This window comes from Rutilus rutilus (assembly GCF_951802725.1).
Source record: "Rutilus rutilus genome assembly, chromosome: 11".
NCBI lineage: Eukaryota > Metazoa > Chordata > Actinopteri > Cypriniformes > Leuciscidae > Rutilus > Rutilus rutilus.
In genome coordinates this window covers 500,001-519,042 of record NC_140216.1, presented here as the reverse complement: position 1 = coordinate 519,042, position 19,042 = coordinate 500,001, and the positions used below count along the sequence as shown (strand labels likewise).

Below are 19,042 nucleotides of genomic sequence, written 5' to 3'. Positions count from 1 at the left end.
GTTACAGTTTTGTTTAGAACAGGCATGTTAGAACAATTAATATTCATAACTTCAATATAGCAGTGGTTATGAGTGTTGTGTTGTCCTTTCTTCCAGCCGGTCACTGAAGTGTTGTTTTCTTCAGCATGAGATGTTAGTAATGCCTGTGTTCTTGTTCTGTCCCTCAGACAGTGCGGTTACAGTAAAGCCAGTCAGGAGGGAGACGAGGAGCTCTACTTCCAGTGTGAGTATCACGTGTTTCTGCTTCACACAATAATCTACAGGACTGTGGCTTTTCTTCTGGAGGTGGGAATGGATAAAGCTCACCGCAGACTGAGAGATTAGGAGAGAGAGAATCGGTGATAGAGAGATTAAAGTGGCACTGCATTAACGTCTAAGTCCGTGTGCGTGCTTTTACATCAGCCTGTCTAACGCTGGAGTCCATTATCATGTGTCACACACTCCTGTGATGAAGAGAAGAACGAGTCTCTGAACACACACACACACGCCATATTCAGTCTCGCAAATGAATGCATTTCAATACATGCACGCATACTTTTAATGGACAAAATGTGTTAAAGTCAGCATGAAAGGGAAGTTACGCTGGTCTTTTCTTCCTCGATTGTGTCGTATATCGAGTGAAACGCTGGAACAAGAACAAATGTGGGCGGGGCTTGATTGTGTCTGTGGGGAATTGATTGGATGATTGGATGGTTGTGGTTTGCTATTGGGCAGGCTCACAGCACATCTAGACAGTGTTTGAAAAATGCAGGACAAATAACAGACTCAACTGAAACTAAACTGATATTTGCATGTTTTCATTCAGCTCCATATTGTGATCTATAGTATTTAACATGCAGATATCCACATTAAGCCAGGATGGACTCATACAGCTGGAACTGCCATATGGATGCATGGAACAGAAACAGATTTGTTTATATTATAAATATTAATTTAGATTATTGAAGCCAGATTTGTAAACAAAACATGGTGATGCAAGGCTTTCTTTGTTCTGAGAGCAAGAGTAGTCAGAGATGTTTCAAGCATCAGTGTTGTGCTCGTATTAATTACAATAAATCATAAAATCCCACCAGCCTCGTCTCAGATATTCTCTCGCACTGATACTGGTTGTGGTTGTGGTTCTCGTTCTGGTTCTAGTTCTGGTTGTGGTTCAGGTTCTGGTTCTGGTTCTGGTTCTGGTTCTGGTTCTGGTTCTGGTTTTAGTTCTGGTTCTGGTTCTGGTTGTGGTTCTGGTTCTGGTTCTGGTTCTGGTTGTGGATCTGACCCGTCTTGAACAATCTCTCTTTCTCCCACTTCCGTTCGTTTCACTGATTGGTTCTTCAACCTGACTCTGCTTTTCTCATCCTCATGCGTGTTCTTTGTTTGTTTTATATGCATATTTTTGGATGACCCAGAAACAATGGTTGGATCAGAGCTTCAGCTGTCATCATGAACACACTGAGACACACTGTGTTTGTGAGAGTGTGTGAAACCGCAGACTGTGGATTTAATGCTATAGATTATGCAAACGCACATGCATGTAGAGAGAGAGAGAGAGTGTGTGTGTGTGTGTGTGTGTGTGTGTGTGTGTGTGTGTGTGTGTGTGTGTGTGTGTGTGTGTGTGTGTGTGTGTGTGTGGTTCCTCAGTATTTTTTATTTGTGAATTCATTAAAAATATCTAAACATTCTTATATCAAGAGACATTTAGAGGAGAAAAATAAACTTCATTCAAAGAGAAACCGTGATGATTCTTCTGACTCCACTGACTGATAATTGATCTTGTTTTAAGCACAGACTTAGTTGATGATTTTATCAGTCATTTTCTTCTCCAGTAAATGTATCTTGATTTAAGAATGTTTAGATATTAATGAAATGCAAGAAAAACATAAACGACTGTTTTTAGTTTTTATTCAGTATATTTTATATTGTAAACAGCGACTCAAAAATACATACAGTAGTTCTTTGTCAGAAACTGCACTATACATAAATCATGGCATCATATTATAAACTCGAAGCTGACAGCAGAACTTGTGCTCTATAATAACGGCCTGATTGCTTTTGCTGTAAATACAGTGATTTCACTGCGTCTGTGTGTGTGTGTGTGTGTGTGTGTGTGTGTGTGTGTGTGATTTTGGATCCGCTCAGATTGTGTGTCGCTCTCAAACTTGTTTGCCAGAGTTTACGAATGTATGTGATTTTTTTCATCAGTTTCAGATTTAAAAGGCACAAAACAACAGTTTGAGTCAATATTAGCCAAGCTATGGTAACACTTTACTTAAAGCCTTTGTGTACTGCATTATACAGGTATTCATGATGTACATTATATTTTATAAATAATTGTTACCAAAGTTAAAATTCATTAGAATAATTGCAGATTCCTTGTTCCATCTGAAACTGGTTGTTTGTCGTGTGTTTTAATGCATTACACTTTCTAAATGTAACAATGTATTATACGTGTGTTTACAATTATACATGAGATCATAAATACATTATAAGTTGCATAATTAATGCATTTAAAATACTTTTATAATGCGTCATATATAAAGTAAAGTGTTACCAAAGTTTTGGTAGGATTTTCTATGTAGTTTTCATTAGTATTTTAGTGCATATTAACAGTTTCCTATTAGTTTTAATTCATTGCAAACTTCTGCTTTTAGTTTTATTTTAAGTCACCAAATATTACATTCTTAAAAATAAAGCTTCCAAAAGAGGGTTTTCACAGCGATGCCACAGAAGACCCATTTTCTGGGTCCCTAAAGAACCCTAAAGAGTGTTTTTCTGAGTGTGAAGAACATTTTAATAAGCTAAAGAATCTTTTCTTGGATTAAGAACTTATTGTGCGATGGAAAGATTCTGTGGATGTTAAAGGCTCTTCATGGAAACATTGATGAAGCTTTATTTCCAAGAGTGTGTGTATCACTGTATCTTGGCTGTGTGTGTATGAAAGTGAATCAGTTATTTCGACACAAACAAACCCGGACAGAGAGCAGAAGGAAAGATCTGAGCTGAACTCTAAGTCTCTGTAATATCGTGAATACTTGAGCTAGAAAAGCCTCATTCCTGCGTTGGTTCCTGATCCGTGCTCATGATGGGATGAAGCTCCTGTAATCTGCTCTGTAATTGTGTTCTTAAGTATGTGTGTATGTATGCGAGGTCGAGATCAATAAGCTGTTATGAGATCCTCTCCGCTCCGGGTCGATCTGGGTTTATCAGCACATTCAGAGCTGGACCTGTACGAGCAGAATACTGTGCATTAATACACATATATTTTTATACCTGATTATTATTATTTTTTTTAAATAAATGCAAATAAATAAATCTATCTATCTAGTAATTATACTGTACTATATTTTCATCTATGCATTTAGCAGATGCTTTAATCCAAAGTGACTTGCAAAAGAGGAAAAAGGAGCCAAATATATATTCGTAAAATACAATAGCAGGTTTATTTGACAACTAGATAAGGAGAGAGATGCAGAGGAGAACTATGTGCACTATATTAGTGTATTCTGTGTTAGCTCTATGAAATATTAATAATCAATAATAACTGGTTATAATTGATTATGAATATTTGGATCAGTTAATATAATTAACTTAATGTTGTAAATTAATATTACAATCAATTAACCTGTTTGTCCCATGAACACTCAGTGTTAATTGTTTATTATTTCTAAGAAATGTACATTTCCGGGGCATGGGAAATGTCTTTATTACTTTACAGTACTACTAAGAGCAAGTAGTCAAGATCTATGATTAGAGACTCCAGATATGAGCTTGAGACCCGGACAACTTTACGTGTGACATGAACAAGACTTTATTAACTAGTCTAAACACTTAAACTACTCTAACATACACACATACATGCAGTTTACCAAGGGAAAGAGAGCTGAAGCAGAATACAGGAAAGCAAGAAGTTATAGCATTGTTTGAAATTCAGCAGATCAACAGCCTTGAGCAAACCATCAGTTTAGTTCTAACACACCCATCTTTAAAGGGGTAAGGATACTTAAGGTATCAAATAATGAGACTAAGTTTGATACTTGCATGTTTCGCCCCTTTTGAATTAAAGTGTCCTGATGCAATCTGTTGAGGCTCCAGTTGATCTTTGCTGATATGGTCTTGATGAGAGAGAACCAGTGGGAGTCAGAGGATCTTTGGTGAATGGAAAGACAAGGCCGCAGCCTGGCACACGCTTGGGGGTCCTTAGAGGCTTCTAGTTCAGCATCTTCTTCACATCAGGATTCCAGAAACGAGTAAGAGAGTAAAAGAGCTGATCTTGTGATCAGTGATTTTTAAAGCGTGAAGATGTAACACCCTCTGGAGCTGTGTGAGCCAATGAGAAGTTTTTTCCTTTGGAGGGAATTTCTTTACGACCCGTTGTTCAAGCAGGCCTTTGAACATGTAGTTTGATTGGATGTTTAACACAAGAATCTTCGAGATTCTTATAATACTAATGCATCACAAAGTTAGCAAAATGTAATGTAGGACGAAGATTGGAGTTTATAGAGACTAAACATGCCACACATATGATTTTGGTTAACCATACTATGCAACAAAGTCTGAAATATTAACCCAATAGAGTTTACAAGAATACATAGGCCAAACCACATAAAAGGAAAATCATGAGATGGGATGTATGTATGTATAATACATTATACATTTCTCAAGTGGTTATATATAGAATATATAGGATTAACAGGGTTTATTTCTCCTTCTCAGCAAGAATTGAGTGAGTCACAACTCTCTGGAATTTTCTTTTGGGGTCGTAAAACTCTTATCGGTCTCAGTGTGTCCTGTAACAGGACTCCGGGTTCTGCCAGTGTGTTAGCTTCATTTGTGATGTTAGTTTTGGGGGAAGTTTCATAGGCCTTTGTTGGGAGAGTGAGTTTGCTGGATTATACACACAATAATTTGTGTGTGTCTGATTGGTCCAGATGCTACACTGTATATAACTAGATTATATATTTTAGTAGTGCTCGTCCATTAAAACTCAGAGCCATGATGCTGTTGTAGAAGGTTGTGATTCTGTTTAACTAATGTTGAACTCCAGATGTTGGTTAATCAAACAAAGCCCGTTTCCTCCGACAGTGTGTTGTGTGATGACTTGACTTGACTACTTTATTATCCCCATGGGGACATTTTTGTTGCTTGTGTTTCAACATGCATACACACAAAGAACCAGCAATGTACATAAATATAAAAACACAAAAAAATATAGATTTTTGATGTTCACGCATGAATGCCTGAAATGCCTCTTTCGCTCATGTTCTCTCATGCATGTTTTGAGATGTTGTGATGGACGAAAGCATCTTCTCAGCATCTTTCTTCCAGCTAAAGTTAGTTTTGATTGATTCACTTCTGTTGTAAAGATCAGTATTAACTTAGGGGCCGCTAACACGACACCGTTCTAACAGAAAACAGAAACTTGTAATGCGTTCTGGCCGTTCATTTGCACGACAGCAGTGTTTGGAGGTCGAGAACACAAACTTTGAAATACATTCCAAGGTGTAAGTTTTGAAAAATGTTAAAAAACATTATCTTCTCTGTTTAAACTTCAAAAACGTGACAGAATGTTTGGTCGCTTAAACACTAATTAGAACTTTTCCTTAAATTTCAGTTAAAATCCCGACCAGAAGGACCTACATTGACCCGGAGACGTGTGAAGATCTTCTCCAGGCTGTTCATGCATTTGCCAAAGAGCTGGACGTCTCCAGCATCAAGATCGAGAGGATCGTCCACACAGGTGCAGATCACACCAAACACACGCTAAACTACACAACACTTCGCTGTAAAAGATTTCTGCTGACGGAATGTGTGTGTTCTGCAAGATTCCTCTTTTCGTTAGACGTATTGTTTAAGACTGACCTGCTTTTTGGACCACTTCTTTATTTAGTAAGCTTGTTTAATTAGATCTTACACTGCCAAACATTATGTTCTTCCTCAATGTACACATTCTTAAATCAAGACAGATTTACTGGAGAAGCAACATGACTGAAGATACTAAGTCTTGTTTAATGAATATGACTCCACTGACAGATATTTGTTTTCTTGTTTTAAGTACAAACTCACTTCATTTTGATGATTTTTAATATCTTAATATCTTCAGTCATTTTGCTGTTTCTCCAGTAAATGTATCTTGATTTAAGAATGTTTAGATATTTGTGCTGGAAAACAAGAGACAGAAACAGTGTACCAGAAAACCTTTAGACTTTTTATCATATGTTTTGTTTTAAACTGCTGCATTTTTCTATTTTTGTTTGGTTTTTATTGTATTTATGCAGCTCTCTTGTAACTTGTTGAAAATAAATAAATAAAATCTTTTTTTGTTGGTAAATACATCTATCTATACAGTAATTATACACTATAATAAATGATTTTCGAAATTGTAAATAAAAAAGATTATTGGAATATGAAAATACCATTTACTTCAAAATTTCACATTTAATTCCCTTGCTGTTTCTTTGTAACTCTTTGTAAAATTTAATAGCAATTTCTGAATGAAAATTGTTTCTACACCAATTTTGGTAACACTTTATTTTACAGTGTCCTTACATACGTTACCATAGTAATAACAGTAAATTATGCATAATCACATGCAACTAACCCTCAACCAAATCCTAATCCTACCCTAACCCTATAGTTCATTAAGTAGAAGTAAATTGGGGTTACTCTTTATTTTAAGGTGTCATTGTTACAGTGTAATAATATTTTTAAGTACTGTGAATGGTGTCCGAATGTGCACTTTGTGAGACCCTTCCTTTAAACAACGAGTGACCTTTGACCTCTTGTCCGCGCAGGAGACTTCGGCGAGGTGTGTCGCGGCTGCCTGAAGCTTCCCAGCAAACGCGAGCTTCCCGTGGCCATAAAGACGCTCCGCTCCGGATGCTCGGAGAAACAGAGGCGCTCCTTCCTCAGCGAGGCGGGAATTCTGGGACAGTTCGATCACGCCAACATCGTGCGTCTGGAGGGAGTCATTACCAGAGGTCAGTCGAGACCGAGCGTGCCGCACAAGTGCTGAAAAGGGAAGCCAAAGCTTCTCGATCACTGAGGCACTAACTGACTTGTGTCTGGGATTTTCGGGAGGAGATTGGAGCTACAGCTTTATTTTCTACATGTCCATAACTTTTTATTTCACTCTGAAATAATGAGTTGGCGTGCGTGTGTGTGTGTGTGTGGGGGGGGGGGGGGGGCGGAACCTTGATATCGGGGCTTCACTTCACATTCACTACTGTGCAGAATATTTTAATCCGTATTAGCACTTTGGCGGCCTCACTTTAGAAGAGAGTGAAGGGGCGTCCATCTTTTTTACAGTCTATGGTAGAGACAGAGAGACTGTGAATAAAAGAGAGATGTATGGAAAGAGTGTTCGGGATGTTCCTCGCTAGATGGGGAAAGACAAAGAACGGGGGGAATTAGGGATTTGATGGCTTCACCTGAAAGAGATTCAGGGGGCGGAATAGATGGGATGTCGTTCCATTGAAAAGGAATAAAGGAGGGATGAGCCGCTTGTCCCGCTGCAGTAATGGAAAAGAGAATGATAAGCTATTGATTGGATGGTTTATTGGGAAGTGGATCCCTGAATAAATGGGCCGGTCCACAAAAGTGCCAGAACATAGGGAGGAGAGGGTCGATAGCTGTAGGATGGATGAGTGTCAGAGGTGAAGATCAGAGACGATGAGGAGAAGGAGATGTCATCAGGACGAGGAGAATCCCACTCGGAGAACAGTTCCATCTTTAGACTGATCGATGAGATGCTCCTGGAGATAAAGCTGATAGATGGATGCGCCGAGCGTGTTCTTGCTGAAGGGAATGAGGGATGATGAAGGTGTTTGGAGAGAGGGAAGACCTCGAGCAGATTCGCTGAATTAAAGAACTGATATTAGTCTGGGACTCTGTGTGTTTGTGCTGAAGGAATGAGTCACATTGATTCCACATGCAGAACATGATTGAAGTGAAGAGACGCAGTGAGAGTGTGTGTGTTAGAGAAGTAGCTTCAGGACCCAGAGTTCTGCAGAGTGTTTGTGTGTGTGTGTGTGTGTGCAGTGAGCGCAACAGCAGATGTTCACACTGGAATAATTGGTGTCCTAATCACAGCAGGCCCTTAATGACTCTAATCTTCTCCACCTCCACCTGCAAATCTCAGTTTTTCCTGCCGTTCACCTCCGGAAAGCCACACTCCTCTCCATCAGCTGCAGATCTCCACGGCTCGGGTGTCGGACCCGGAGCTCAGAGCCCAGATCTCCACGGCTCGGGTGTCGGACCCGGAGCTCAGAGCCCAGATCTCCACGGCTCGGGTGTCGGACCCGGAGCTCAGAGCCCAGATCTCCACGGCTCGGGTGTCGGACCCGGAGCTCAGAGCCCAGATCTCCACGGCTCGGGCGTCGGACCCGGAGCTCAGAGCACAGATCTCCACGGCTCGGGCGTCGGACCCGGAGCTCAGAGCCCAGATCTCCACGGCTCGGGCGTCGGACCCGGAGCTCAGAGCACAGATCTCCACGGCTCGGGTGTCGGACCCGGAGCTCAGAGCCCAGATCTCCACGGCTCGGGCGTCGGACCCGGAGCTCAGAGCACAGATCTCCACGGCTCGGGTGTCGGACCCGGAGCTCAGAGCACAGATCTCCACGGCTCGGGCGTCGGACCCGGAGCTCAGAGCACAGATCTCCACGGCTCGGGCGTCGGACCCAGAGCTCAGAGCACAGATCTCCACGGCTCGGGTGTCGGACCCGACGGAGCTCAGAGCACAGATCTCCACGGCTCGGGTGTCGGACCCGGAGCTCAGAGCCCAGATCTCCACGGCTCGGGCGTCGGACCCGGAGCTCAGAGCACAGATCTCCACGGCTCGGGTGTCGGACCCGACGGAGCTCAGAGCACAGATCTCCACGGCTCGGGTGTCGGACCCGGAGCTCAGAGCCCAGATCTCCACGGCTCGGGTGTCGGACCCGGAGCTCAGAGCACAGATCTCCACGGCTCGGGTGTCGGACCCGGAGCTCAGAGCACAGATCTCCACGGCTCGGGCGTCGGACCCGGAGCTCAGAGCACAGATCTCCACGGCTCGGGCGTCGGACCCAGAGCTCAGAGCACAGATCTCCACGGCTCGGGCGTCGGACCCAGAGCTCAGAGCACAGATCTCCACGGCTCGGGTGTCGGACCCGGAGCTCAGAGCACAGATCTCCACGGCTCGGGTGTCGGACCCGGAGCTCAGAGCACAGATCTCCACGGCTCGGGCGTCGGACCCGGAGCTCAGAGCCCAGATCTCCACGGCTCGGGCGTCGGACCCGGAGCTCAGAGCACAGATCTCCACGGCTCGGGCGTCGGACCCGGAGCTCAGAGCACAGATCTCCACGGCTCGGGTGTCGGACCCGGAGCTCAGAGCACAGATCTCCACGGCTCGGGTGTCGGACCCGACGGAGCTCAGAGCACAGATCTCCACGGCTCGGGTGTCGGACCCGGAGCTCAGAGCACAGATCTCCACGGCTCGGGTGTCGGACCCGGAGCTCAGAGCCCAGATCTCCACGGCTCGGGCGTCGGACCCGGAGCTCAGAGCACAGATCTCCACGGCTCGGGCGTCGGACCCGGAGCTCAGAGCACAGATCTCCACGGCTCGGGTGTCGGACCCGGAGCTCAGAGCCCAGATCTCCACGGCTCGGGCGTCGGACCCGGAGCTCAGAGCCCAGCAGGAGGTTCTGATCAGAGGAGTGATGGAGCAGGAGACGGCAGATTGAACAGACTGATAGCGAAGCCTCCTGTTCATTGGGCCGGTGTTGAATTCTCCAGATTGTTGGTGTCGGTGTACATGATTGAGGGATCTCTCTCTCTCTCTCTCTCTCTCCCTCTCCCTCCCTCTCTCTCCCTCTCTCTTTCTCTCTCTCTCTCTCTCTCTCTTTCTCTCTCTCTCTCTCTCTCTCTCTCTCTCTCTCTCTCTCTCTCTCTCTCTCTCTCCCTCTCCCTCCCTCTCTCTCCTCTCTCTCTCTCTCTCTCTCTCTCTCTCTCTCCCTCTCTCTCTCTCTCTCTCTCTCTCTCTCTCTCCCTCTCCCTCCCTCTCTCTCCCTCTCTCTCTCTCTCTCTCTCTCTCTCTCTTTTGCTCTAACACCTGGGGATTTACTGTTGCCTGCCTCCCTAATGAAGCGTACTTCCCTCATCTTTCTCTGAGCTGCTCTCTATCACTCACTGGGAATACACGACAGAATACTTCATTCTGATTGGATCATTGTGATCTATCTATCTATCTATCTATCTATCTATCTATCTATATATCTATCTATCTGTCTGTCTGTCTGTCTGTCTGACTATCCCTCTATCTGTCTATCTATCATTCTATTGTTTCTTGTTCTATTTCTTTAAGGTTCTAAACATCTATTGTTCCATCATTCTAAATATCTGCCTATTTGTCCACAGTTTCTGTCTGAACAGTGTTATCTCTTACACTTAGACTTTAATGAAAGTGTTTTTTTCCGCTCGACCCCATCCTGTCCTCTCTCTCTCCGCTGATGCATTGAACAAACACATGATGCGAAGGTCTTCATATGTGTGTGTGTGTGTGTGTGTGTTTGCTGCAGGCAACACTATGATGATCGTGGTGGAGAGCGCGGTCAACGGAGCCCTCGACGCTTTCCTGCGGGTACGGAATGTGTTTCTGTGTCCGTTTGTTCTGCTGACTGTAATATTCTCAGCCTTCAGATGCAAAATGCTGCAATAGTACAGTAAATGGTACTTGTAAAATATGTAAGATACATTACAAAACGTGCAGATGTGATTTAATGATAAAAAGAAAACAAAGAGAGTCAAGTGAAGCATTTTATCTTGTCAGACGAAGTGAAATTCTTCAAAAGACGTGAAATGATTCATTTTTTCTAAGATCTCATAAATATTTGAGGGCTTCAATTCTGAACTGTTTCAAAAGGAAATGAAAGGGAAAACAATCCTTTCCATTTCCCCTTTTCCTTTCTTTTCCCTTTCATTTCCTTTCCAATGTCCAATTCTTTTCCTTATCTTTATTTTTTCCTTTTCTTCCTTCTCCGAATTTACCATTCCTTTTCTTTCCTTTTCCCCCTTCATTTCCTCTCAAATGTCCTTTATTTTTTTTCCTTTTTTCATTACTTTATTACTTGTATTATTTACTCTTTCTCTCTCCTTTGCTTTTCCTTTTCTTTTCTTCTGCAATGCCCTATTCTTTCCTTACCTTTACCTTTACATTTAATTTAATATTCATCAGTATTATTGATCTGCCTGCACTGACTCCATTATATGAGAACTGAACTGAGCTGGACGATGACATCACGGTTTTCTCCAGAGCGGCTGTATATATAAATGAACTAAATTAATTAATTAATTTACAAACTTTGTTGCGTTATTTTCCTGTTATCACTGTAAAGCTGCTTTGAAACACTCTGTATTGTAAAAAGCGCTACATAAATTAAGGTGACTTGACTTTTCCCTTTTCCTTTGTCCTTCCTTTTCCTCTCGGACAACCTGTCTGCCGTTCCTCTCTCTCCTCCTCTCAGAAACATGAAGGTCAGCTGACGGTCCTCCAGCTGGTGGATCTGCTGAGTGGAGTGGCGTCTGGGATGAAGTATCTGACAGAGATGGGTTTTATCCATCGCCGACTGGCGGCTCATAAAGTCCTGGTGAACAGCAGCCTGGATTGCAAAGTGTCTGGCTTCAGACCGCTTCAGGACGACAAGATCGAGGCGGTCTACAGCACACTAGTGAGTGCTTTACCATAATGCAACACTGCACTCTCAAACGCTTCCCGACGGGAGTCAGCACATTCCTCAGAAAGTCAAAGCACAGCTCTCATAGAGTTCATCAAACTTTTATGCGGTGTATTTTAAGAACGCCTCAGTGCTTCATGCTTCCGTTATGTTAAAATGAATGCAGAAGTTAGGATTCAGTACGGCACAACACACAATACACTCACTCCAGGAGATCGCTTTCCTGTGTTTGCAGGAGGATGTGTTTCCGGATCAACATTTCTTTCCCTTTCATTCCAGCACGCTGGGAAGAGTCTGGTGCTGTGGACGGCTCCGGAGGCCATTCAGTATCACCGTTACAGCTCCGCTTCCGATGTCTGGAGCTTCGGGATCGTCATGTGGGAAGTCATGTCCTTCGGAGAGAGACCGTACTGGGACATGGGCAACCAAGACGTGCGTCTCGCCCTTTGTATTTCTTCTGATGAATCACCAGCTGTGCAGTTCTGCATCACTTTCCTTCTGGTGTTGCTTTTCCAAATTCTCTCTCTCTCTCTCTCTCTCTCTCTCTCTCTCTCTCTCTCTTTCTTTCTCTCTCTCTCTCTCTCTCTCTCTCTCTTGCTTTTCCTCCTCCCCCTTTAGATCTTTCTAAAATCCTTTTACGTTTGTTTGTATATTTTCTCTCTCTCTCTCTCTGTCTCTCTCTCTCTCTCTCTCTCTCTCTCTCCCTCCCTTTCTCTCTCTGCCTCTCTTTTGGCCGGATGGGATTTTGATGTGTGAAGTTAAGAGTTATGCATTTGTATGAAAATTTAAAAGTAGCTAAAGTGGAGGGCCTTTAAAGACCTCAGATAAAGTGTGTGTGTGTGTGTGTGTGTGTGCACACGTGCACAAGTCCACTTCAGCTCCGTGACCGATCAGACTCAGAAGTGGCTCGGCGTGTGTCCTGACTCGCCTCTTTTTCCCGGCTGCAGCAAAAGATCCTCATAGTGTCGGAAATAAACCCCTGAAATACATCACACCCCAGTAATAAAGTCTCTAAAAATTTAAAGAAACAGCATCATAAAAATAAAACGCATGAATAACATAAAGTGTATACAATAATATAATATGACCAGATGGCCAATGCTGTTTCTCTCCTGTGAGACAAAACACATTTAGAACTATGAAGTCATTATGAATTAATGAGCCTCACAACGTAAAGGTTTTAAACAGAAAAGAGGAGAGTGAAACTCTTGAGGCTCTCTGCATGTTTATGGCTGAATGGATGATTGCTGGAAAAGCCAAAGGCATTAATGCATTCAAAGCAAGAACCTTTCGTTTTATACATTTGGTTTAGAGAATGTTTGTGTTGTCATTGTAAGTGACTTTAAGCAGTGCTTTTATGGTATTCAGGATTTGTAATAAAGAGACGGAGGCAAGGACACATTCTGCAGTAAAACAATAATTTAATTTGCTGATTTCACTCAGAAATGTCACTATCGATGGCGATTGCTTTGAGAACACAGAGGAAGTTCGCCGGAATATTTCATTAAAAAAATGCAGCAATGAGATGTTTATCCATGTAAAAATAATTTATAACATGCAAACAGTGGGTCTAAAAGTTGAACTGAAAATCTGGGATTGAAAATGAGTGTGAGTGAGTGTGATGGGGATGTAAACACACACTTACAGACTTTATTTTCCCTCTGCGACGGCAGTTGTCTGATTCTCTCAGACGTGTTTAGTACTTGATGTTGCTGTTTTCTACAAAGGAAGTGGTTGTTGTTTAACAGGAATGTTCTGAATGTTCTAGTGTTATTGACAGTGAATCTGTGTGCATTCCATGTCTCCCAATGCTGAATCTTCAGTTGTGTGTGTGTGTGTTTGTGTGTTGATCACAGGTAATAAAAGCGATCGAGGATGGCTTCCGGCTGCCTGCACCAGTGAACTGTCCCGGGTCTCTTCATCAGCTCATGCTGGACTGCTGGCAGAAGGAGAGAACGGAGAGGCCGAGCTTCACTCAGATCCACAGCGCTCTCAGCAAGAGCATCAGGAGCCCCGACAGCATCGGCTCCTCCAGCCTGGGACGCAGGTACTGTCCGACTCCTGCACCAGATCATGCGGTTCTCCCGTCTCCTGCACCTCCTCTTCCCGTTCCTCACTAGATCATACTGTTCTCCCGTCTCCTGCACCTTCTCTTCCCATTCCTCACCGGATCATACTGTTCTCCCGTCTCCTGCACCTGCTCTTCTTGTTCCTCACCAGATCATACTGTTCTCCTGTCTCCTGCACCTCCTCTTCCCATTCCTCACCAGATCATACTGTTCTCCTGTCTCCCACACCTCCTCTTCTTCCCATTCCTCACCGGATCATACTGTTCTCCTGTAATCTGCACACCCTCTTCCCATTCCTCACCAGATCATACTGTTCTCCCGTCTCCTGCACACCCTCTTCCCATTCCTCACCAGATCATACTGTTCTCCCGTCTCCTGCACCTGCTCTTCCCGTTCCTCTCCAGATCATACTGTTCTCCTGTCTCCTGCACCTCCTCTTCCCATTCCTCACCAGATCATACTGTTCTCCTGTATCCTGCACCTCCTCTTCTTCCCATTCCTCACCAGATCATACTGTTCTCCTGTATCCTGCACACCCTCTTCCCATTCCTCACCAGATCATACTGTTCTCCCGTCTCCTGCACCTCCTCTTCTTCCCATTCCTCACCGGATCATACTGTTCTCCTGTACCTTCTCTTCCCATTCCTCACCAGATCATATGGTTCTCCCGTCTCCTGCACCTCCTCTTCCCATTTCTCACCAGATCATACTGTTCTCCTGTCTCCTGCACCTCCTCTTCTTCCTATTCCTCACCAGATCATACGGTTCTCCTGTCTCCTGCACCTCCTCTTCCCATTCCTCACCAGATCATACTGTTCTCCCATCTCCCGCACCTCCTCTTCCCATTTCTCACCAGATCATACTGTTCTCCTGTATCCTGCACACCCTCTTCCCATTCGTCACCAGATCATACTGTTCTCCTGTCTCCCGCACCTCCTCTTCCCATTCCTCACCAGATCATACTGTTCTCCCATCTCCCGCACCTCCTCTTCCCATTTCTCACCAGATCATACTGTTCTCCCGTCTCCTGCACCTCCTCTTCTTCCCATTCATACGGTTCTCCCGTCTCCTGCACCTCCTCTTCCCATTCCTCACCAGATCATACGGTTCTCCCGACTCCTGCACCTCCTCTTCCTGTTCCTCACCGGATCATACTGTTCTCCCGTCTCCCGCACCTCCTCTTCCCATTCCTCACCAGATCATACGGTTCTCCCGACTCCTGCACCTCCTCTTCACTTTCCTCACCGGATCATACTGTTCTCCCGTCTCCCGCACCTCCTCTTCCCATTCCTCACCAGATCATACTGTTCTCCTGTCTCCTGCACCTCATCTGCGATCATACGGTTATCCCGTCTCCTGCACCTCCTCTCAGCATATCAGCAGCTTTTTCTTGAGGTCGTTTTACGGATGTTTTTCATTTGCTTTGTCATGAATATGAAGGCTTTGACTGAAACACGTCCTTCAAGAGCTTCTCTCTCTCTCTCTCTCTCTCTCTCTCTCTCTCTCTCTCTGTCCCTCTCTCTCGTTCCCTCTCTCTCTCTCTCTTTCTGCAGGACGTTGGGCTCGTCCGTATCGCTAGCGGAGCGAACACTTCCCTCCTTCCCCTCCTTCAGTTCAGTAGGCGAGTGGCTGGAGGCTGTAGACATGGGCCGCTATAAAGACAACTTCACTGCGGCTGGATACTGTTACCTGGAGTCCGTGGCTCGCATGACCGTTCAGTGAGTGACCTCTGAGTGTGTGAGTGAGTGTGAGAGTGAGTGAGTGTGTGAGTGAGTGTGTGAGAGAGTGAGTGAGAGAGTGAGTGAGTGAGTGAGTGAGTGAGTGAGTGAGTGAGTGAGTGAGTGAGTGAGTGAGTGAGTGAGTGAGTGAGTGAGTGAGTGAGCAAGCGAGCGAGTGACGGGCTCTGTTGTTTCTGCAGGGATGTGTTGAGTCTGGGCATCACCTCTCTGGAGCACCAGAAACTGATCCTGTCTGCCATACAGACTCTGAGAGCTCAGGTGATCCAGATGCACGGACGAGGGGTTCAGGTCTGACAGACAGACAGATGTTCTCACGATTACCCAGAAGCCCTTCAGCAGACAGGAGGAGATCATAACCTCACTTCTTTTCCTAATCTTCCTTTCCTCCTTCCTTTATCTTCTCGTGGGGTGAACACTGCATCGTTACTGAGGGGACGATGTCACGAGCGAGACGATTCCTCTAGAATAACCTGTGCTGTTCCTCAACGGTGACCGAGAGCCTCGTCTCTGTCCTGGAGAAGCTCGTCTGACTCTCAAAAGGGCCTTTATCTTTATCCAAGCGAAAGAACTCGTGCTTCAAGCCACTGATCCTCCTATAACGTGGACAGAACCGGGAGCGCTCGCTGCTCCGAGCGGGAGATGATCTCGCCGTGTCTTCAGGAAATAAGTTGAGTTCTGGTGTAAGAAATCTTAAATAACATGTAAATCCCTTTTTCTGTCTTTCTCATACTTTTTTCTTTTGGCTTTCTTTCTCCACACTTTATTCTCATTTCTGTATAGAAGCCCAGTTCCGCCGCATAAGAAAACAAATCATGCTCTTGTAAATCTTAACTATGACATTATATGTTGAAATTATGATGTACTAAGTCATTCTGAGATGAAAAGTCAAAAATATGATATAGTCATAATTATGACAAAAAAAGTAAAAATTGACATACTAAGTCGAAATTAAAAAGTAAATTGACAGTCATAATTTAGATTTTTTTTTTCATATTTTCAATATCATAATTATGACCTAGTATGTCATAATTGCTATTTTTGTGTCATAATTATGACTTTTATATCAGTTTTGACTTTTTTCAATTTCAACTTTTCATTATGAGATGATAATTGACAAAAAAGTTACAAAGTTATAAATATAAGATAAAAGGTTGAAATTTACTAAATTGACACACTAAGTTGAGATACTGACATGAAAACATGAAATTATGACATAAAAAATCATAAAATTATTAAAATGAAATAATTGCATTTTTAAATATTTTTTTATAATTATTACAGTCAAAATTATGACATACTACATACAAGTCATAATTATGAGATGAAAAGTTAAAATTATGACTAAACTGACATAAAAAGATGAAATTATGACATGCATGATTTCTTTTTTTTATATGGCGCAAATGGGCTTCCATATTTCTGAAGGAAATTTCGGAGTTTAAATTATTATTGTTGGACATCTGTACTCGTTATGTTTTCTCCTTCTGTCTACTATAGAGACAATGTTTGCACTGCAGCATCCAGAAACTTGTATCATATTTATTAGATGATGAATTATTTATCTGTTTACTGAAGCTTATTGGAGCTCAGTTTTTGAATGCAAAAATATTATGTTTGAAAATGGAAAACACAGCACTGAATCTGGACGTTCAGCTGTCATTTCATCAAAATGCTCTTGGATTGCTGTTTGTGTCATTTATTTTTTCCTGAACTTTGAAAGTGAGTGAGTGAGTGTGTGTGTGTGTGTGTGTGAGTGAGTGAGTGTGTGTGTGTGTGTGTGTGTGTGTGTGTGTGTGTGTGTGTGTGTGTGTGTGTGTGTGTGTGTGTGTGTGTGTGTGTGTGTGTGTGTGTGTGTGTGTGTGTGTGTGTGTGTGTGTGTGAGTGAGTGTGTGTGAGTGAGTGTGTGCGTGAGTGTGTGCGTGAGTGTGCGTGTGAGCGAGTGTGAGCGAGTGTGTGATTGAGTGTGTGTGTGTGAGTGAGTGAGTGAGTGAGTGAGTGAGCGAGTGTGTGAGCGAGTGAGTGAGTGAGTGAGCGAGAGTGAGTGAGTGAGTGAGTGAGTGAGTGAGTGAGTGAGTGAGCGAGTGAGTGAGTGAGTGAGTGAGTGAGTGTGAGCGAGTGAGTGAGTGTGCGAGTGAGTGAGTGAGTGTGTGAGAGTGAGTGTGAGCGAGTGTGTGTGTGTGTGTGTGTGTGAGTGAGTGAGTGAGTGAGTGTGTGTGTGTGTGTGAGTGAGTGAGTGAGTTGGTGTGAGTGAGTGAGTGAGTGTGTGTGTGTGTGAGCGAGTGTGTGATTGAGTGAGTGTGTGTGAGTGAGTGTGTGTGATTGAGTGTGCGAGTGTGCGAGTGTGTGAGTGAGTGAGTGAGTGAGTGAGTGAGTGAGTGAGTGAGTGAGTGAGTGAGTGAGTGAGTGAGTGAGTGAGTGAGCGAGTGAGCGAGTGTGTGAGTGAGCGAGCGAGTGAGTGAGTGAGCGAGTGAGTGTGAGTGAGCGAGTGTGAGCGAGTGAGTGAGTGAGTGAGTGAGTGAGTGTGAGCGAGTGAGTGTGTGTGCGAGTGAGTGAGTGAGTGAGTGAGTGAGTGTGTGAGAGTGAGTGTGAGCGTGTGTGTGTGTGAGTGAGTGAGTGAGTGTGTGTGTGTGTGTGTGTGTGAGCGAGTGAGTGTGAGTGAGTTGGTGTTAGTGAGTGAGTGAGTGAGTGAGTGAGTGAGTGAGTGAGTGAGTGTGTGTGTGTGTGAGCGAGTGAGTGAGTTAGTGTGAGTGAGTGAGTTGGTGTGAGTGAGTGAGTGAGTGAGTGTGAGTGAGTTGGTGTGAGTGAGTGAGTGAGTGAGTGAGTGAGTGTGAGTGAGTTGGTGTGAGTGAGTGAGTGAGTGAGTGAGTGAGTGTGAGTGAGTTGGTGTGAGTGAGTGAGTGAGTGAGTGAGTGAGTGAGTGAGTGTGTGTGTGTGTGTGTGTGTGTGTGTGTGTGTGTGTGTGTGTGTGTGTGTGTGTGTGTGTGTGTGTGAGCGAGTGAGTGTGAGTGAGTTGGTGTGAGTGAGTGAGTGAGTGAGTGAGTGAGTGTGAGTGAGTTGGTGTGAGTGAGTGAGTGAGTGAGTGAGTGAGTGAGTGAGTGAGTGAGTGAGTGTGAGTGAGTTGGTGTGAGTGAGTGAGTGAGTGAGTGTGAGTGAGTTGGTGTGAGTGAGTTGGTGTGAGTGAGTGAGTGAGTGAGTGAGTGAGTGAGTGAGTGAGTGAGTGAGCGTGTGTGTGTGTGTGTGTGTGTGTGTGTGTGTGTGTGTGTGTGTGAGCGAGTGAGTGAGTGAGTGAGTGAGTGAGTGAGTGAGTGAGTGAGTGAGTGAGTGAGTGAGTGAGTGAGTGAGTGAGTGAGTGAGTGAGTGAGTGAGTGAGTGAGTGAGTGAGTGAGTGAGTGAGTGAGTGAGCGAGCGAGCGGGAGTGAGTGATGGGGATGTAAACACACACTTACAGACTTTATTTTCCCTCTGCGACGGCGGTTGTCTGATTCTCTCAGACGTGTTTAGTACTTGATGTTGCTGTTTTCTACAAAGGAAGTGGTTGTTGTTT

General features: G+C 44.2%; 1 protein-coding gene across 2 annotated transcripts in view; it reads left to right on the top strand.

Moving 5' to 3' along the window:
• The window catches only part of epha10 (EPH receptor A10), a 141,090-nt gene extending 124,677 nt beyond the window's left edge, over nt 1–16,413 (top strand). Inside the window, exons 9-17 of one of the 2 annotated variants that reach the window (XM_084424066.1) lie at nt 168–223; nt 5,597–5,722; nt 6,777–6,962; nt 10,536–10,597; nt 11,481–11,684; nt 11,970–12,122; nt 13,547–13,737; nt 15,313–15,477; nt 15,678–16,413. In XM_084424066.1, the coding sequence (XP_084280192.1) occupies nt 168–223; nt 5,597–5,722; nt 6,777–6,962; nt 10,536–10,597; nt 11,481–11,684; nt 11,970–12,122; nt 13,547–13,737; nt 15,313–15,477; nt 15,678–15,792 (1,258 nt within the window). In that variant the 3' untranslated portion in view covers nt 15,793–16,413. The remainder of the gene's footprint in view (nt 1–167; nt 224–5,596; nt 5,723–6,776; nt 6,963–10,535; nt 10,598–11,480; nt 11,685–11,969; nt 12,123–13,546; nt 13,738–15,312; nt 15,478–15,677) is intronic. The other variant, XM_084424065.1, reaches the window with a different exon arrangement.
• The last annotated feature ends 2,629 nt before the right edge of the window (nt 16,414–19,042 follow it).